Source organism: Oncorhynchus tshawytscha, unplaced genomic scaffold, assembly GCF_018296145.1.
Source record: "Oncorhynchus tshawytscha isolate Ot180627B unplaced genomic scaffold, Otsh_v2.0 Un_contig_2827_pilon_pilon, whole genome shotgun sequence".
Taxonomy (NCBI): Eukaryota; Metazoa; Chordata; class Actinopteri; order Salmoniformes; family Salmonidae; genus Oncorhynchus; species Oncorhynchus tshawytscha.
In genome coordinates this window covers 47,501-70,000 of record NW_024609306.1, presented here as the reverse complement: position 1 = coordinate 70,000, position 22,500 = coordinate 47,501, and the positions used below count along the sequence as shown (strand labels likewise).

The 22,500-nt window shown below is 48.3% G+C and overlaps 1 protein-coding gene across 1 annotated transcript in view; it reads right to left on the bottom strand.

The window, feature by feature from the left end:
* LOC112242127 (TBC1 domain family member 1-like) overlaps nucleotides 1–22,500 on the bottom strand; it is an 88,568-nt gene that overhangs the window by 33,321 nt on the left and 32,747 nt on the right. The window contains 1 exon segment of the mRNA XM_042314802.1: nucleotides 1,489–1,674. Within this exon segment, the coding sequence (XP_042170736.1) occupies nucleotides 1,489–1,674 (186 nt within the window).

The window sequence follows — 22,500 nt, the reverse complement described above, 5'->3', positions numbered from 1 at the left end:
TCCATTCTGTTACCCTGTATCTTGTTGTTCTCTCTCCATTCTGTTACCCTGTATCTTGTTGTTCTCTCCATTCTGTTACCCTGTATCTTGTTGTTCTCTCCATTCTGTTACCCTGTATCTTGTTGTTCTCTCCATTCTGTTACCCTGTATCTTGTTGTTCTCTCTCTCTCCATTCTGTTACCCTGTATCTTGTTGTTCTCTCTCTCCATTCTGTTACCCTGTATCTTGTTGTTCTCTCCATTCTGTTACCCTGTATCTTGTTGTTCTCTCTCCATTCTGTTACCCTGTATCTTGTTGTTCTCTCTCCATTCTGTTACCCTGTATCTTGTTGTTCTCTCTCCATTCTGTTACCCTGTATCTTGTTGTTCTCTCTCTCTCCATCCTGTTACCCTGTATCTTGTTGTTCTCTCTCTCCATTCTGTTACCCTGTATCTTGTTGTTCTCTCTCTCCATCCTGTTACCCTGTATCTTGTTGTTCTCTCTCCATTCTGTTACCCTGTATCTTGTTGTTCTCTCTCTCTCATTCTGTTACCCTGTATCTTGTTGTTCTCTCTCTCCATTCTGTTACCCTGTATCTTGTTGTTCTCTCTCTCCATTCTGTTACCCTGTATCTTGTTGTTCTCTCCATTCTGTTACCCTGTATCTTGTTGTTCTCTCTCTCCATTCTGTTACCCTGTATCTTGTTGTTCTCTCTCTCCATTCTGTTACCCTGTATCTTGTTGTTCTCTCCATTCTGTTACCCTGTATCTTGTTGTTCTCTCCATTCTGTTACCCTGTATCTTGTTGTTCTCTCCATTCTGTTACCCTGTATCTTGTTGTTCTCTCTCTCCATTCTGTTACCCTGTATCTTGTTGTTCTCTCCATTCTGTTACCCTGTATCTTGTTGTTCTCTCTCCATTCTGTTACCCTGTATCTTGTTGTTCTCTCCATTCTGTTACCCTGTATCTTGTTGTTCTCTCTCCATTCTGTTACCCTGTATCTTGTTGTTCTCTCCATTCTGTTACCCTGTATCTTGTTGTTCTCTCCATTCTGTTACCCTGTATCTTGTTGTTCTCTCTCCATTCTGTTACCCTGTATCTTGTTGTTCTCTCTCTCCATTCTGTTACCCTGTATCTTGTTGTTCTCTCCATTCTGTTACCCTGTATCTTGTTGTTCTCTCTCTCTCCATTCTGTTACCCTGTATCTTGTTGTTCTCTCTCCATTCTGTTACCCTGTATCTTGTTGTTCTCTCTCTCTCCATTCTGTTACCCTGTATCTTGTTGTTCTCTCTCCATTCTGTTACCCTGTATCTTGTTGTTCTCTCTCCATTCTGTTACCCTGTATCTTGTTGTTCTCTCTCCATTCTGTTACCCTGTATCTTGTTGTTCTCTCCATTCTGTTACCCTGTATCTTGTTGTTCTCTCTCCATTCTGTTACCCTGTATCTTGTTGTTCTCTCTCCATTCTGTTACCCTGTATCTTGTTGTTCTCTCTCTCTCCATTCTGTTACCCTGTATCTTGTTGTTCTCTCTCTCCATCCTCAGCAGTAGTGTCTGTTGCAGGATGGCCTTCCTCCACAGCTGTCTCAGTTCTGCTCGGCCACGTTTCTTCCTCTCCTCCGGAACCACGCCCAGTGATCCGTCTCCAACCCCGCACACAGACACGCCCCTGCCGTCCAAGGAGCAGTCACCCCTGTCTGAGATGGGGAGACAGGGAGGGAGGGGGAGAGAGGGAGAGAGGCAGGGGAGAGAGAGAGGGAGAGAGGCAGGGGAGAGAGAGAGGGAGAGAGGCAGGGGAGAGAGAGAGGGAGAGAGGCAGGGGAGAGAGAGAGAGAGAGAGAGAGAGGCAGGGGAGAGGGAGAGAGAGAGAGAGAGAGGGAGGGAGAGGGAGAGAGGGAGGGTTGGGGGAGATCAGATAATTCATTAGTGTCCATCGATGCTACTATAGACCCAATTCTCTGGCCCCCAGCCCCGAGTCCAGGAACGACACATACAGGTAACATCCACTGAGATCAGACTAACCCCCAGTATCACCTCTAGATACAGGTAACATCCACTGAGATCAGACTGGACCCCCCTCAGTCTCACCTCTAGATACAGGTAACATCCACTGAGATCAGACTGGACCCCCCCCAGTCTCACCTCTAGATACAGGTAACGTCCACTGAGATCAGACTGGACACCCCCCAGTCTCACCTCTAAATAAGGTAACATCCACTGAGATCAGACTAGACCCCCCACAGACACACCTCTAGATACAGGTAACATCCACTGAGATCAGACTAGACCCCCCCCATACACACCTCTAGATACAGGTAACATCCACTGAGATCAGACTAGACCCCCCCTCAGTCTCACCTCTAGATACAGGTTACATCCACTGAGATCAGACTGGACCCCCCCCTCAGTCTCACCTCTAGATACAGGTAAAATCCACTGAGATCAGACTGGACCCCCCTCAGTCTCACCTCTAGATACAGGTAACATCCACTGAGATCAGACTGGACCCCCCTCAGTCTCACCTCTAGATACAGGTAACGTCCACTGAGATCAGACTGGACACCCCCCAGTCTCACCTCTAAATAAGGTAACATCCACTGAGATCAGACTAGACCCCCACAGACACACCTCTAGATACAGGTAACATCCACTGAGATCAGACTAGACCCCCCCCATACACACCTCTAGATACAGGTAACATCCACTGAGATCAGACTAGACCCCCCTCAGTCTCACCTCTAGATACAGGTTACATCCACTGAGATCAGACTAGACCCCCCAGACACACCTCTAGATACAGGTAACATCCACTGAGATCAGACTGGACCCCCCCCAGTCTCACCTCTAGGTACAGGTAACGTCCACTGAGATCAGACTGGACACCCCCCCCCACCTCTAGATACAGGTAACATCCACTGAGATCAGACTAGACCCTCCCCAGTCTCACCTCTAGATACAGGTAACATCCACTGAGATCAGACTAGACCCCCCTCAGTCTCACCTCGAGATACAGGTAACATCCACTGAGATCAGACTAGACCCCCCTCAGTCTCACCTCTAGATACAGGTAACATCCACTGAGATCAGACTAGACCCCCCAGCCTCACCTATAGATACAGGTAACATCCACTGAGATCAGACTAAACCCCCCCTAGCCCCCCCTGAGATCAGTCTCACCTCTAGATACAGGTAACATCCACTGAGATCAGACTAGACCCCCCCCCACCCCCAGTCTCACCTCTAGATACAGGTAACATCCACTGAGATCAGACTGGACCCCCCCCGTCTCACCTCTAGATACAGGTAACATCCACTGAGATCAGACTGGACCCCCCTCCAGCCTCACCTCTAGATACAGGTAACATCCACTGAGATCAGACTAGACCCCCCTCAGTCTCACCTCTAGATACAGGTAACATCCACTGAGATCAGACTAGACCCCCCCCAGTCTCACCTCTAGATACAGGTAACATCCACTGAGATCAGACTGGACACCCCCCCCTCAGTCTCACCTCTAGATACAGGTGACATCCACTGAGATCAGACTAGACCCCCCCCACCCCCAGTCTCACCTCTAGATACAGGTAACATCCACTGAGATCAGACTAGACCCCCCCAGCCTCACCTATAGATACAGGTAACATCCACTGAGATCAGACTGGGCCCCCCAGTCTCACCTCTAGATACAGGTAACATCCACTGAGATCAGACTGGACCCCCCCCAGCCTCACCTATAGATACAGGTAACATCCACTGAGATCAGACTGGACCCCCCCTCAGCCTCACCTCTAGATACAGGTAACTGAGATCAGACTGGACCCCCCAGCCTCACCTATAGATACAGGTAACATCCACTGAGATCAGACTAGACCCCCCCAGTCTCACCTCTAGATACAGGTAACATCCACTGAGATCAGACTAGACCCCCCCCTCAGTCTCACCTCTAGATACAGGTAACATCCACTGAGATCAGACTAGACCCCTCCCTCCCAGACACACCTCTAGATACAGGTAACATCCACTGAGATCAGACTAGACCCCCCCCAGTCTCACCTCTAGATACAGGTAACATCCACTGAGATCAGACTGGACCCCCCAGTCTCACCTCTAGATACAGGTAACATCCACTGAGATCAGACTGGACCCCCCAGCCTCCAGCCTCACCTCTAGATACAGGTAACATCCACTGAGATCAGACTAGACCCCCCCCCAGTCTCACCTCTAGATACAGGTAACATCCACTGAGATCAGACTAGACCCCTCCCTCCCAGACACACCTCTAGATACAGGTAACATCCACTGAGATCAGACTGGACCCCCCCCCAGTCTCACATCTAGATACAGGTAACATCCACTGAGATCAGACTAGACCCCCCCCAGACACACCTCTAGATACAGGTAGCATCCACTGAGATCAGACTGGACACCCCCCACCTCTAGATACAGGTAACATCCACTGAGATCAGACTAGACCCCCCCTCAGTCTCACCTCTAGATACAGGTAACATCCACTGAGATCAGACTAGACCCCTCCCTCCCAGACACACCTCTAGATACAGGTAACATCCACTGAGATCAGACTAGACCCCCCCCCAGTCTCACCTCTAGATACAGGTAACATCCACTGAGATCAGACTAGACCCCCCCCCCAGACACACCTCTAGATACAGGTAACATCCACTGAGATCAGACTGGACACCCCCACCTCTAGATACAGGTAACATCCACTGAGATCAGACTAGACCCCCCCAGCCTCACCTATAGATACAGGTAACATCCACTGAGATCAGACTGGACCCCCCAGTCTCACCTCTAGATACAGGTAACATCCACTGAGATCAGACTGGACACCCCCCACCTCTAGATACAGGTAACATCCACTGAGATCAGACTAGACCCCCCCAGCCTCACCTATAGATACAGGTAACATCCACTGAGATCAGACTGGACCCCCCAGTCTCACCTCTAGATACAGGTAACATCCACTGAGATCAGACTAGACCCCTCCCTCCCAGACACACCTCTAGATACAGGTAACATCCACTGAGATCAGACTAGACCCCCCCCCCCCCCCCCAGTCTCACCTCTAGATACAGGTAACATCCACTGAGATCAGACTGGACCCCCCCCAGGCTCACCTATAGATACAGGTAACATCCACTGAGATCAGACTAGACCCCCCTCAGTCTCACCTCTAGATACAGGTAACATCCACTGAGATCAGACTAGACCCCCCCCAGTCTCACCTCTAGATACAGGTAACATCCACTGAGATCAGACTAGACCCCCCCTCCCAGACACACCTCTAGATACAGGTAACATCCACTGAGATCAGACTAGACCCCCCCAGTCTCACCTCTAGATACAGGTAACATCCACTGAGATCAGACTAGACCCCCCAGCCTCACCTATAGATACAGGTAACATCCACTGAGATCAGACTGGACCCCCCCCAGTCTCACCTCTAGATACAGGTAACATCCACTGAGATCAGACTAGACCCCTCCCTCCCAGACACACCTCTAGATACAGGTAACATCCACTGAGATCAGACTGGACCCCCCCCCAGTCTCACCTCTAGATACAGGTAACATCCACTGAGATCAGACTGGACCCCCCAGTCTCACCTCTAGATACAGGTAACATCCACTGAGATCAGACTGGACCCCCCCAGTCCACCTCTAGATACAGGTAACATCCACTGAGATCAGACTGGACACCCCCCCAGTCTCACCTCTAGATACAGGTAACATCCACTGAGATCAGACTGGACACCCCCACCTCTAGATACAGGTAACATCCACAGAGATCAGACTAGACCCCCCAGTCTCACCTCTAGATACAGGTAACATCCACTGAGATCAGACTGGACACCCCCCCTCACCTCTAGATACAGGTAACATCCACTGAGATCAGACTGGACACCCCCCACCTCTAGATACAGGTAACATCCACTGAGATCAGACTAGACCCCCCCTCCCAGACACACCTCTAGATACAGGTAACATCCACTGAGATCAGACTGGACCCCCCCCTCAGTCTCACCTCTAGATACAGGTAACATCCACTGAGATCAGACTAGACCCCCCAGCCTCACCTATAGATACAGGTAACATCCACTGAGATCAGACTGGACACCCCCCACCTCTAGATACAGGTAACATCCACTGAGATCAGACTAGACCCCCCTCAGTCTCACCTCTAGATACAGGTAACATCCACTGAGATCAGACTAGACCCCCCCTCAGTCTCACCTCTAGATACAGGTAACATCCACTGAGATCAGACTGGACCCCCCAGCCTCACCTCTAGATACAGGTAACATCCACTGAGATCAGACTGGACACCCCCCACCTCTAGATACAGGTAACATCCACTGAGATCAGACTAGACCCCCCCCTCAGTCTCACCTCTAGATACAGGTAACATCCACTGAGATCAGACTGGACCCCCCCAGTCTCACCTCTAGATACAGGTAACATCCACTGAGATCAGACTGGTCATCCCCCACCCCCTGAGTCTCACCTCTAGATACAGGTAACATCCACTGAGATCAGACTAGACCCCCCCCCCAGTCTCACCTCTAGATACAGGTAACATCCACTGAGATCAGACTGGACCCCCCCACCCCTCACCCCCAGTCTCACCTCTAGATACAGGTAACATCCACTGAGATCAGACTAGACCCCCCAGACACACCTCTAGATACAGGTAACATCCACTGAAATCAGACTGGACACCCCCCACCTCTAGATACAGGTAACATCCACTGAGATCAGACTGGACCCCCCCTCAGTCTCACCTCTAGATACAGGTAACATCCACTGAGATCAGACTAGACCCCCCCCCAGACACACCTCTAGATACAGGTAACATCCACTGAGATCAGACTGGACACCCCCACACCTCTAGATACAGGTAACATCCACTGAGATCAGACTAGACCCCCCTCAGTCTCACCTCTAGATACAGGTAACATCCACTGAGATCAGACTAGACCCCTCCCTCCCAGACACACCTCTAGATACAGGTAACATCCACTGAGATCAGACTAGACCCCCCCCCAGTCTCACCTCTAGATACAGGTAACATCCACTGAGATCAGACTAGACCCCCCCCAGTCTCACCTCTAGATACAGGTAACATCCACTGAGATCAGACTGGACACCCCCCTCTAGATACAGGTAACATCCACAGAGATCAGACTAGACCCCCCTCAGTCTCACCTCTAGATACAGGTAACATCCACTGAGATCAGACTGGACACCCCCCCAGCCTCACCTCTAGATACAGGTAACATCCACTGAGATCAGACTAGACCCCCCCTCCCAGACACACCTCTAGATACAGGTAACATCCACTGAGATCAGACTGGACCCCCCCCCCAGTCTCACCTCTAGATACAGGTAACATCCACTGAGATCAGACTGGACCCCCCCCTCACCTCTAGATACAGGTAACATCCACCAGACTAGACCCCCCCAGTCTCACCTCTAGATACAGGTAACATCCACTGAGATCAGACTAGACCCCCCAGACACACCTCTAGATACAGGTAACATCCACTGAGATCAGACTGGACACCCCCCACCTCTAGATACAGGTAACATCCACTGAGATCAGACTAGACCCCCCTCAGTCTCACCTCTAGATACAGGTAACATCCACTGAGATCAGACTAGACCCCTCCCTCCCAGACACACCTCTAGATACAGGTAACATCCACTGAGATCAGACTGGACACCCCCCCCTCACCTCTAGATACAGGTAACATCCACTGAGATCAGACTAGACCCCCCAGCCTCACCTATAGATACAGGTAACATCCACTGAGATCAGACTGGACCCCCCAGTCTCACCTCTAGATACAGGTAACATCCACTGAGATCAGACTGGACACCCCCCACCTCTAGATACAGGTAACATCCACTGAGATCAGACTAGACCCCCCTCAGTCTCACCTCTAGATACAGGTAACATCCACTGAGATCAGACTAGACCCCCCAGACACACCTCTAGATACAGGTAACATCCACTGAGATCAGACTGGACACCCCCCACCTCTAGATACAGGTAACATCCACTGAGATCAGACTAGACCCCCCTCAGTCTCACCTCTAGATACAGGTAACATCCACTGAGATCAGACTAGACCCCTCCCTCCCAGACACACCTCTAGATACAGGTAACATCCACTGAGATCAGACTAGACCCCCCCCCCCCCCAGTCTCACCTCTAGATACAGGTAACATCCACTGAGATCAGACTGGACCCCCCCCCCAGGCTCACCTATAGATACAGGTAACATCCACTGAGATCAGACTAGACCCCCCCCTCAGTCTCACCTCTAGATACAGGTAACATCCACTGAGATCAGACTAGACCCCCCCCTCAGTCTCACCTCTAGATACAGGTAACATCCACTGAGATCAGACTAGACCCCTCCCTCCCAGACACACCTCTAGATACAGGTAACATCCACTGAGATCAGACTAGACCCCCCCCTCAGTCTCACCTCTAGATACAGGTAACATCCACTGAGATCAGACTAGACCCCCCCCCCAGCCTCACCTATAGATACAGGTAACATCCACTGAGATCAGACTGGACCCCCCCCAGTCTCACCTCTAGATACAGGTAACATCCACTGAGATCAGACTGGACCCCCCCTCCAGCCTCACCTCTAGATACAGGTAACATCCACTGAGATCAGACTAGACCCCTCCCTCCCAGACACACCTCTAGATACAGGTAACATCCACTGAGATCAGACTGGACCCCCCCCCAGTCTCACCTCTAGATACAGGTAACATCCACTGAGATCAGACTGGACCCCCCCCAGTCTCACCTCTAGATACAGGTAACATCCACTGAGATCAGACTGGACACCCCCCTCACCTCTAGATACAGGTAACATCCACTGAGATCAGACTGGACACCCCCCCCAGTCTCACCTCTAGATACAGGTAACATCCACTGAGATCAGACTGGACACCCCCACCACCTCTAGATACAGGTAACATCCACTGAGATCAGACTAGACCCCCCCAGTCTCACCTCTAGATACAGGTAACATCCACTGAGATCAGACTGGACACCCCCCACCTCTAGATACAGGTAACATCCACTGAGATCAGACTGGACACCCCCCCCAGACACATCTCTAGATACAGGTAACATCCACTGAGATCAGACTGGACACCCCCCACCACCTCTAGATACAGGTAACATCCACTGAGATCAGACTAGACCCCCCCTCAGTCTCACCTCTAGATACAGGTAACATCCACTGAGATCAGACTAGACCCCCCAGACACATCTCTAGATACAGGTAACATCCACTGAGATCAGACTGGACACCCCCCAGTCCACCTCTAGATACAGGTAACATCCACTGAGATCAGACTAGACCCCCCCCAGTCTCACCTCTAGATACAGGTAACATCCACTGAGATCAGACTAGACCCCTCCCTCCCAGACACACCTCTAGATACAGGTAACATCCACTGAGATCAGACTAGACCCCCCCCTCAGTCTCACCTCTAGATACAGGTAACATCCACTGAGATCAGACTGGACACCCCCCCCAGTCTCACCTCTAGATACAGGTAACATCCACTGAGATCAGACTAGACCCCCCCCCCCCCCCAGTCTCACCTCTAGATAAGGTAACATCCACTGAGATCAGACTGGACCCCCCAGCCTCACCTATAGATACAGGTAACATCCACTGAGATCAGACTAGACCCCCCTCAGTCTCACCTCTAGATACAGGTAACATCCACTGAGATCAGACTAGACCCCCCTCCAGTCTCACCTCTAGATACAGGTAACATCCACTGAGATCAGACTAGACCCCCAGTCTCACCTCTAGATACAGGTAACATCCACTGAGATCAGACTAGACCCCCCCCTCCAGCCTCACCTCTAGATACAGGTAACATCCACTGAGATCAGACTAGACCCCCCCCAGTCTCACCTCTAGACACAGGTAACATCCACTGAGATCAGACTGGACACCCCTCTAGATACAGGTAACATCCACTGAGATCAGACTGGACACCCCCCAGACACATCTCTAGATACAGGTAACATCCACTGAGATCAGACTGGACACCCCCCCAGTCCTCTAGATACAGGTAACATCCACTGAGATCAGACTAGACCCCCCAGTCTCACCTCTAGATACAGGTAACATCCACTGAGATCAGACTAGACCCCCCCCAGACACATCTCTAGATACAGGTAACATCCACTGAGATCAGACTGGACACCCCCCCCACCTCTAGATACAGGTAACATCCACTGAGATCAGACTAGACCCCCCTCAGTCTCACCTCTAGATACAGGTAACATCCACTGAGATCAGACTAGACCCCTCCCTCCCAGACACACCTCTAGATACAGGTAACATCCACTGAGATCAGACTAGACCCCCCCCAGTCTCACCTCTAGATACAGGTAACATCCACTGAGATCAGACTGGACACCCCCCTCAGTCTCACCTCTAGATACAGGTAACATCCACTGAGATCAGACTAGACCCCCCCCCCCACCTCTAGATAAGGTAACATCCACTGAGATCAGACTGGACCCCCCAGCCTCACCTATAGATACAGGTAACATCCACTGAGATCAGACTAGACCCCCCTCAGTCTCACCTCTAGATACAGGTAACATCCACTGAGATCAGACTAGACCCCCCCCAGTCTCACCTCTAGATACAGGTAACATCCACTGAGATCAGACTAGACCCCCCCTCAGTCTCACCTCTAGATACAGGTAACATCCACTGAGATCAGACTAGACCCCCCTCCAGCCTCACCTCTAGATACAGGTAACATCCACTGAGATCAGACTGGACACCCCCCACCACCTCTAGATACAGGTAACATCCACTGAGATCAGACTAGACCCCCCCCCACTCAGTCTCACCTCTAGATACAGGTAACATCCACTGAGATCAGACTAGACCCCCCCCCTCAGTCTCACCTCTAGATACAGGTAACATCCACTGAGATCAGACTAGACCCCCCCTCCCAGACACACCTCTAGATACAGGTAACATCCACTGAGATCAGACTAGACCCCCCTGTCTCACCTCTAGATACAGGAAACATCCACTGAGATCAGACTAGACCCCTCCCTCCCAGACACACCTCTAGATACAGGTAACATCCACTGAGATCAGACTAGACCCCCCTCAGTCTCACCTCTAGATACAGGTAACATCCACTGAGATCAGACTAGACCCCCCCCAGCCTCACCTATAGATACAGGTAACATCCACTGAGATCAGACTGGACCCCCCCCAGTCTCACCTCTAGATACAGGTAACATCCACTGAGATCAGACTGGACACCCCCCCACCTCTAGATACAGGTAACATCCACTGAGATCAGACTAGACCCCCCCTCAGTCTCACCTCTAGATACAGGTAACATCCACTGAGATCAGACTAGACCCCCTCAGTCTCACCTCTAGATACAGGTAACATCCACTGAGATCAGACTAGACCCCCCTCAGTCTCACCTCTAGATACAGGTAACATCCACTGAGATCAGACTAGACCCCCTCAGTCTCACCTCTAGATACAGGTCAACTATAAGGAACAACACACATACAGGCAACAGTTACTGTTATTGTCAGGTTCTCTCTCTCTCTGTGTGTGTGTGTGTGTGGCGTTAGCTCTGGTGGAGCCAGGGTGTTTGCAGAGGAGGGGTGGGTGGACGATGCCACAGTGGCCGAGTGCGTCAGTTTCTTAAGAAGTTTGGTTGTGTTTGTTTTAGTGACTGTGCTAGTTTCAACACGCCTTTCAACACAACCACACACACCCATTACACACACACACACACACACACACACACTGACACACACACACACACTCACAGTTTAGATGAACTCATTTACTATCAGGATCTTCCTGCTACTCTGTGTTCTATTGTTCTATTTATATAACAATCTTCCTGACCCCCTTCCTAACCCCTTCCTAAACCTATACCTAACCCCCTTCCTAACCCCCCTTCCTAAACCTATACCTAACCCCCTCCCTTCCTAACCCCCTTCCTAACCCCCTTCCTAACCCCCTTCCTAAACCTATACCTATCCCTCCCATCCTAACCCCCTTCCTAACCCCTTCCTAACCCTAAACCTAACCCTCCTTCCTAACCCCTTCCTAACCCTATACCTAACCCTCCTTCCTAACCCTATACCTAACCCTCCTTCCTAACCCCCTTCCTAACCCTAAACCTAACCCCCCTTCCTAACCCCCTTCCTAACCCTATACCTAACCCTCCCTTCCTAACCCCTTTCCTAACCCTCCTTCCTAACCCTATACCTAACCCTCCTTCCTAACCCCCTTCCTAACCCTAAACCTAACCCCTTCCTAACCCTAACCCTAAACCCCTTCCTAACCCCCTTCCTAACCCTAAACCTAATCCTCCCTTCCTAACCCCCCTTCCTAACCCTAAACCTAATCCTCCCTTCCTAACCCTAAACCTAATCCTCCCTTCCTAACCCCTTCCTAACCCTAAACCTAATCCTCCCTTCCTAACCCTAAACCTAATCCTCCCTTCCTAACACCCCCTTCCTAACCCTAAACCTAATCCTCCCTTCCTAACCCTATACCTAGCCTGCAAAGTAATGTCATACTTTCCAGGTCCATACCCAAACAGTTCGAACTACTAATTTTGAAAATAAGTCTCTCACTGTTGCCGCCTGCTACCGACCCCCCTCAGCTCCCAGCTGTGCCCTGGACACCATTTGTGAATTGATCGCCCCCCATCTAGCCTCAGAGTTTGTTCTGTTAGGTGACCTAAACTGGGATATGCTTAACACCCCGCCAGTCCTACAATCTAAGATAGATGCCCTCAATCTCACACAAATCATCAAGGAACCCACCAGGTACAACCCTAAATCTGTAAACAAGGGCACCCTCATAGACGTCATCCTGACCAACTGGCCCTCCAAATACACCTCCGCTGTCTTCAACCAGGATCTCAGCGATCACTGCCTCATTGCCTGTATCCGCTACGGAGCCGCAGTCAAATGACCACCCCTCATCACGGTCAAACGCTCCCTAAAACACTTCTGTGAGCAGGCCTTTCTAATCGACCTGGCCTGGGTATCCTGGAAGGACATTGACCTCATCCCGTCAGTTGAGGATGCCTGGTCATTCTTTAAAAGTAACTTCCTCACCATTTTAGATAAGCATGCTCCGTTCAAAAAATGCAGAACTAAGAACAGATACAGCCCTTGGTTCACCCCAGACCTGACTGCCCTCGACCAGCACAAAAACATCCTGTGGCGGACTGCAATAGCATTGAATAGTCCCCGTGATATGCAACTGTTCAGGGAAGTGTTCAGGGAACCAATACACGCAGTCAGTCAGGAAAGCTAAGGCCAGCTTCTTCAGGCAGAAGTTTGCATCCTGTAGCTCCAACTCCAAAAAGTTCTGGGACACTGTGAAGTCCATGGAGAACAAGAGCACCTCCTCCCAGCTGCCCACTGCACTGAGGCTAGGTAACACGGTCACCACCGATAAATCCATGATTATCGAAAACTTCAATAAGCATTTCTCAACGGCTGGCCATGCCTTCCGCCTGGCTACTCCAACCTCGGCCAACAGCTCCTCCCCCCGGCAGCTCCTCGCCCAAGCCTCTCCAAGTTCTCCTTTACCCAAATCCAGATAGCAGATGTTCTGAAAGAGCTGCAAAACCTGGACCCGTACAAATCAGCTGGGCTTGACAATCTGGACCCCCTATTTCTGAAACTATCCGCCGCCATTGTCGCAACCCCTATTACCAGCCTGTTCAACCTCTCTTTCATATCGTCTGAGATCCCCAAGGATTGGAAAGCTGCCGCAGTCATCCCCCTCTTCAAAGGGGGAGACACCCTGGACCCAAACTGTTACAGACCTATATCCATCCTGCCCTGCCTATCTAAGGTCTTCGAAAGCCAAGTCAACAAACAGGTCACTGACCATCTCGAATCCCACCGTACCTTCTCCGCTGTGCAATCTGGCTTCCGAGCCGGTCACGGGTGCACCTCAGCCACACTAAGTTACTAAACGATATCATAACCGCCATCGATAAAAGACAGTACTGTGCAGCCGTCTTCATCGACCTTGCCAAGGCTTTCGACTCTGTCAATCACCATATTCTCATCGGCAGACTCAGTAGCCTCGGTTTTTCGGATGACTGCCTTGCCTGGTTCACCAATTACTTTGCAGACAGAGTTCAGTGTGTCAAATCGGAGGGCATGCTGTCCGGTCCTCTGGCAGTCTCTATGGGGGTGCCACAGGGTTCAATTCTAGGGCCGACTCTTTTCTCTGTGCATATCAATGATGTTGCTCTTGCTGCGGGCGATTCTCTGATCCACCTCTACGCAGACGACACCATTCTATATACTTTCGGCCCGTCATTGGACACTGTGCTATCTAACCTCCAAACAAGCTTCAATGCCATACAACACTCCTTCCGTGGCCTCCAACTCCTCTTAAACGCTAGTAAAACCAAATGCATGCTTTTCAACCGATCGCTGCCTGCACCCGCATGCCCGACTAGCATCACCACCCTGGATGGTTCCGACCTTGAATATGTGGACATCTATAAGTACCTAGGTGTCTGGCTAGACTGCAAACTCTCCTTCCAGACTCATATCAAACATCTCCAATCAAAATCAAATCAAGAGTCGGCTTTCTATTCCGCAACAAAGCCTCCTTCACTCATGCCGCCAAGCTTACCCTAGTAAAACTGACTATCCTACCGATCCTCGACTTCGGCGATGTCATCTACAAAATGGCTTTTAACACTCTACTCAGCAAACTGGATGCAGTATATCACAGTGCCATCCGTTTTGTCACTAAAGCACCTTATACCACCCACCACTGCGACTTGTATGCTCTAGTCGGCTGGCCCTCGCTACATATTCGTCGCCAGACCCACTGGCTCCAGGTCATCTACAAGTCCATGCTAGGTAAAGCTCCGCCTTATCTCAGTTCACTGGTCACGATGGCAACACCCATCCGTAGCACGCGCTCCAGCAGGTGTATCTCACTGATCATCCCTAAAGCCAACACCTCATTTGGCCGCCTTTCGTTCCAGTACTCTGCTGCCTGTGACTGGAACGAATTGCAAAAAAATCGCTGAAGCTGGAGACTTTTATCTCCCTCACCAACTTCAAACATCAGCTATCTGAGCAGCTAACCGATCGCTGCAGCTGTACATAGTCTATTGGTAAATAGCCCACCCATTTTCACCTACCTCATCCCCATACTGTTTTTATTTATTTACTTTTCTGCTCTTTTTGCACACCAATATCTCTACCTGTACATGACCATCTGATCATTTATCACTCCAGTGTTAATCTGCAAAATTGTAACTATTCGTCTACCTCCTCATGCCTTTTGCACACATTGTATATAGACTCCCCCTTTGTTTTCTACTGTGTTATTGACTTGTTAATTGTTTATTCCATGTGTAACTCTGTGTTGTCTGTTCACACTGCTATGCTTTATCTTGGCCAGGTCGCAGTTATAAATGAGAACTTGTTCTCAACTAGCCTACCTGGTTAAATAAAGGTGAAATAAAAATAAAAATAAATAAATACCTAACCCCCCCTTCCTAACCCCCCCTTCCTAACCCTAAACCTCCCTTCCTAACCCCCTTCCTAACCCTATACCTAACCCTCCTTCTAACCCTAAACCTAATCCTCCCTTCCTAACCCTAAACCTAATCCTCCGTTCCTAACCCTATACCTAACCCTCCTTCCTAACCCTAAACCTCCCTTCCTAACCCCCCCATCCTAACCCTAAACCTAATCCTCCCTTCCTAACCCTATACCTAACCATTCCTTTCCTAACCCTATACCTAACCCTCCTTCCTAACCCTAAACCTAATCCTCCCTTCCTAACCCTAAACCTAATCCTCCCTTCCTAACCCTATACCTAACCCTCCTTTCCTAACCCTATACCTAACCCTCCTTTCCTAACCCTATACCTAACCCTCCTTCCTAACCCTAAACCTAATCCTCCCTTCCTAACCCTATACCTAACCCTCCTTTCCTAACCCTATACCTAACCCTCCTTTCCTAACCCTATACATAACCCTCCCATCCTAACCCTGTACCTAACCCTCCCTTCCTAAACCTATACCTAACCCTCCCTTCCTAAACCTATACCTAACCCTCCTTTCCTAACCCTCCCTTCCTAACCCTAACTCTCCCTTCCTAACCCTATACCTAACCCTCCTTTCCTAAACCTATACCTAACCCTCCTTTCCTAACCCTATACCTAACCCTCCTTTCCTAACCCTATACCTAACCCTCCCTTCCTAACCCTATACCTAACCCTCCCTTCCTAACCCTCCTTCCTAAACCTATACCTAACCCTCCTTCCTAACTCTCCTTCCTAACCCTCCCTTCCTAACCCTCCCTTCCTAAACCTATACCTAACCCTCCTTCCTAACCCTCCCTTCCTAACCCTCCCTTCCTAACCCTCCCCTTCCTAACCCTCCCTTCCTAACCCTCCCTTCCTAACCCTAAACCTAATCCTCCTTCCTAACCCTATACCTAACCCTCCTTTCCTAACCCTGTACCTAACCCTCCCTTCCTAAACCTATACCTAACCCGCCCTTTCTAACTCTCCCTATACCATACAAGTATGGTATAACAACTAGACAGTAAATACAGGTAGTTACAGGTAGTTACAGGTATGGTATTACAACTAGACAGTAAATACAGGTAGTTACAGGTAGTTACAGGTATGGTATAACAACTAGACAGTAAATACAGGTAGTTACAGGTAGTTACAGGTATGGTATTACAACTAGACAGTAAATACAGGTAGTTACAGGTAGTTACAGGTATGGTATTACAACTAGACAGTAAATACAGGTAGTTACAGGTAGTTACAGGTATGGTATTACAACTAGACAGTAAATACAGGTAGTTACAGGTAGTTACAGGTATGGTATTACAACTAGACAGTAAATACAGGTAGTTACAGGTATGGTCAGGTATTCTCTAGAATATAACAACTAAACAGTACATACAGGTAGTTACAGGTAGTTACAGGTATGGTATTACAACTAGACAGTACATACAGGTAGTTACAGGTAGTTACAGGTATGGTATTACAACTAGACAGTAAATACAGGTAGTTACAGGTATGGTCAGGTATTCTCTAGAATATAACAACTAAACAGTAAATACAGGTAGTTACAGGTATGGTCAGGTATGGTATTACAACTAGACAGTAAATACAGGTAGTTACAGGTATGGTATTACAACTAGACAGTAAATACAGGTAGTTACAGGTCTGGTCAGGTATTCTCTAGAATATAACAACTAGACAGTAAACACAGGTATGGTCAGGTATTGTCTTCAGTCTACTGTCGTGGTATAACCTGTTCTGGGTACTTATGTTTGTAGATCGGCATTGTTGATTAAATATGACTTGTCACACTCCATCTGTCACCAGAGAACTGTAACTAAAACCTGGCCAAGGAGAGGGAGAGAGAAAGACTGAATGAGAGAGAGAGAGAATGAGAGAGAATGAGAGAGAATGAGAGAGAATGAGAGAGAATGAGAGAGAGAGAGAGAGAGACTGAATAAGAGAGAGAGAGAGAGAGAGAGAGAGAGAAATAGAGAGAGAGAGAGAGAGAGAGAGAGAGAGAGAAAGACAGAGAGAGAGAGACTGAATAAGAGAGAGAGAGAGAGAGAGAGACAGGGAGAGGTGGTAGACAGAGAGAGCGTGGTGGTGACGGAGAGAGACAGAGCGTGGTGGTAGACGGAGAGAGACCGAGCGTGGTGGTAGACGGAGAGAGACAGAGCGTGGTGGTAGACGGAGAGAGACCGAGCGTGGTGGTAGACGGAGAGAGACAGAGCGTGGTGGTAGACGGAGAGAGACAGAGCGTGGTGGTAGACGGAGAGAGACAGAGCGTGGTGGTAGACGGAGAGAGACAGAGCGTGGTGGTAGACGGAGAGAGACAGAGCGTGGTGGTAGACGGAGAGAGACAGAGCGTGGTGGTAGACGGTAGGTAAATTGAAAAAGGTGGAGTTTACACATGTAGGACCAGTAACCCAGTCTCTACTGTACCAGACCAACAGTAACCCAGTCTCTACTGTACCAGGCCAACAGTAACCCAGTCTCTACTGTACCAGACCAACAGTAACCCAGTCTCTACTGTACCAGACCAACAGTAACCCAGTCTCTACTGTACCAGACCAGTAACCCAGTCTCTACTGTACCAGACCAACAGTAACCCAGTCTCTACTGTAGACCAACAGTAACCCAGTCTCTACTGTACCAGACCAACAGTAACCCAGTCTCTACTGTACCAGACCAACAGTAACCCAGTCTCTACTGTACCAGACCAGTAACCCAGTCTCTACTGTACCAGACCAACAGTAACCCAGTCTCTACTGTACCAGACCAGTAACCCAGTCTCTACTGTACCAGACCAACAGTAACCCAGTCTCTACTGTACCAGACCAGTAACCCAGTCTCTACTGTACCAGACCAGTAACCCAGTCTCTACTGTACCAGACCAACAGTAACCCAGTCTCTACTGTACCAGACCAACAGTAACCCAGTCTCTACTGTACCAGACCAACAGTAACCCAGTCTCTACTGTACCAGACCAACAGTAACCCAGTCTCTACTGTACCAGACCAACAGTAACCCAGTCTCTACTGTACCAGACCAACAGTAACCCAGTCTCTACTGTACCAGACCAACAGTAACCCAGTCTCTACTGTACCAGACCAACAGTAACCCAGTCTCTACTGTACCAGACCAGTAACCCAGTCTCTACTGTACCAGACCAACAGTAACCCAGTCTCTACTGTACCAGACCAACAGTAACCCAGTCTCTACTGTACCAGACCAACAGTAACCCAGTCTCTACTGTACCAGACCAACAGTAACCCAGTCTCTACTGTACCAGGCCAACAGTAACCCAGTCTCTACTGTACCAGACCACAGTAACCCAGTCTCTACTGTACCAGACCAACAGTAACCCAGTCTCTACTGTACCAGACCAGTAACCCAGTCTCTACTGTACCAGGCCAACAGTAACCCAGTCTCTACTGTACCAGACCGACAGTAACCCAGTCTCTACTGTACCAGACCAACAGTAACCCAGTCTCTACTGTACCAGGCCAACAGTAACCCAGTCTCTACTGTACCAGACCAGTAACCCAGTCTCTACTGTACCAGACCAACAGTAACCCAGTCTCTACTGTACCAGACCAACAGTAACCCAGTCTCTACTGTACCAGGCCAACAGTAACCCAGTCTCTACTGTACCAGACCAGTAACCCAGTCTCTACTGTACCAGACCAACAGTAACCCAGTCTCTACTGTACCAGACCAACAGTAACCCAGTCTCTACTGTACCAGACCAACAGTAACCCAGTCTCTACTGTACCAGACCAACAGTAACCCAGTCTCTACTGTACCAGGCCAGTCTCTCTACTGTACCAGACCAACAGTAACCCAGTCTCTACTGTACCAGACCAACAGTAACCCAGTCTCTACTGTACCAGGCCAACAGTAACCCAGTCTCTACTGTACCAGACCGACAGTAACCCAGTCTCTACTGTACCAGACCAACAGTAACCCAGTCTCTACTGTACCAGACCAACAGTAACCCAGTCTCTACTGTACCAGGCCAACAGTAACCCAGTCTCTACTGTACCAGACCGACAGTAACCCAGTCTCTACTGTACCAGACCAACAGTAACCCAGTCTCTACTGTACCAGACCAACAGTAACCCAGTCTCTACTGTACCAGACCAACAGTAACCTAGTCTCTCCAGCCAGACAGCTCACTTCCTCTAATCTTTGAATGTGTTGCCTGTTGGATTTACGTGGCTCCAAAGTCCAAGTCGAACGACCACGACTAACAGTAAGTCACAAAGCAACAGTGACATCTAGTGGCCAGGTGCTGTCATTACACCAGTCTGTGCTCTGAGTGCTCAGGACACAGCTGTTCTGTACGGTCTCTGGGACACACATGAAGTCATCAATGTCCGTTTTTTTTGTCCTTAAAAAAGGTGAATCTAACTTTTCTTCTGACAAGTTACATACGTACGAAATCGGACATAGTGGGTCTCATGACGGACAATCATATCTGTTCTGTTGACCGTCATCTCATGACTACCCGTTGAAAACCTATAGGCTCAAATCAGGAGTAACACTGTTTTTCACCACTAGCCACACACTAAACCGAGGGCCATTTACATGTGCTGCTATTTAAACCAGGTTTGGGATTCAGTTCTATTCCATTTCCATTACAAACCACTGATTCACATTCTAGAACTAGAAGGAATCATTTAGAATCTTTATCTTGAAAACTTCTTAGTTTTTATTTATTTATTTCTGCTATGGAACCCAGGACTTACTGGCAAAACACTGGCAATTATTACTATAGGGACTATCCTGGCTAAACGCATCAGTTATTACTATAGGGACTATCCTGGCTAAACGCATCAGTTATTACTATAGGGACTATCCTGGCTAAATGCATCAGTTATTACTATAGGGACTATCCTGGCTAAATGCATCAGTTATTACTATAGGGACTATCCTGGCTAAATGCATCAGTTATTACTATAGGGACTATCCTGGCTAAATGCATCAGTTATTACTATAGGGACTATCCTGGCTAAACGCATCAGTTATTACTAAGGGGACTATCCTGGCTAAATGCATCAGTTATTACTATAGGGACTATCCTGGCTAAACGCATCAGTTATTACTATAGGGACTATCCTGGCTAAATGCATCAGTTATTACTATAGGGACTATCCTGGCTAAATGCATCAGTTATTACTATAGGGACTATCCTGGCTAAATGCATCAGTTATTACTATAGGGACTATCCTGGCTAAATGCATCAGTTATTACTATAGGGACTATCCTGGCTAAATGCATCAGTTATTACTATAGGGACTATCCTGGCTAAATGCATCAGTTATTACTATAGGGACTATCCTGGCTAAATGCATCAGTTATTACTATAGGGACTATCCTGGCTAAATGCATCAGTTATTACTATAGGGACTATCCTGGCTAAATGCATCAGTTATTACTATAGGGACTATCCTGGCTAAATGCATCAGTTATTACTATAGGGACTATCCTGGCTAAATGCATCAATTATTACTAAGGGGACTATCCTGGCTAAATGCATCAGTTATTACTATAGGGACTATCCTGGCTAAATGCATCAGTTATTACTATAGGGACTATCCTGGCTAAATGCATCAGTTATTACTATAGGGACTATCCTGGCTAAATGCATCAGTTATTACTATAGGGACTATCCTGGCTAAATGCATCAATTATTACTATAGGGACTATCCTGGCTAAATGCATCAGTTATTACTATAGGGACTATCCTGGCTAAATGCATCAGTTATTACTATAGGGACTATCCTGGCTAAATGCATCAGTTATTACTATAGGGACTATCCTGGCTAAATGCATCAGTTATTACTATAGGGACTATCCTGGCTAAATGCATCAATTATTACTATAGGGACTATCCTGGCTAAATGCATCAGTTATTACTATAGGGACTATCCTGGCTAAATGCATCAGTTATTACTATAGGGACTATCCTGGCTAAATGCATCAATTATTACTATGGGGACTATCCTGGCTAAACGCATCAGTTATTACTATGGGGACTATCCTGGCTAAACGCATCAGTTATTACTATAGGGACTATCCTGGCTAAATGCATCAATTATTACTAAGGGGACTATCCTGGCTAAACGCATCAGTTATTACTATGGGGACTATCCTGGCTAAACGCATCAGTTATTACTATAGGGACTATCCTGGCTAAATGCATCAGTTATTACTATAGGGACTATCCTGGCTAAATGCATCAGTTATTACTATAGGGACTATCCTGGCTAAATGCTAGTTATTACTATAGGGACTATCCTGGCTAAATGCATCAGTTATTACTATAGGGACTATCCTGGCTAAATGCATCAATTATTACTATGGGGACTATCCTGGCTAAATGCATCAATTATTACTATAGGGACTATCCTGGCTAAACGCATCAGTTATTACTAAGGGGACTATCCTGGCTAAATGCATCAGTTATTACTATAGGGACTATCCTGGCTAAACGCATCAGTTATTACTATAGGGACTATCCTGGCTAAATGCATCAATTATTACTATAGGGACTATCCTGGCTAAATGCATCAGTTATTACTATAGGGACTAACCTGGCAAATGCATCAGTTATTACTATAGGGACTATCCTGGCTAAATGCATCAGGATTACTATAGGGACTATCCTGGCTAAATGCATCAGATTACTATAGGGACTATCTAAATGCATCAATATTGCTAAGGGACTATCCTGGCTAAACCATCATTATTACTAGTAGGGACTTCCTGGCTAAACATTCTAGATTACTATAGGGACAAACCTGCTAAATGCATCAGTTATTACTATAGGGACTATCCTGGCTAAACGCATCAGTTATTACTA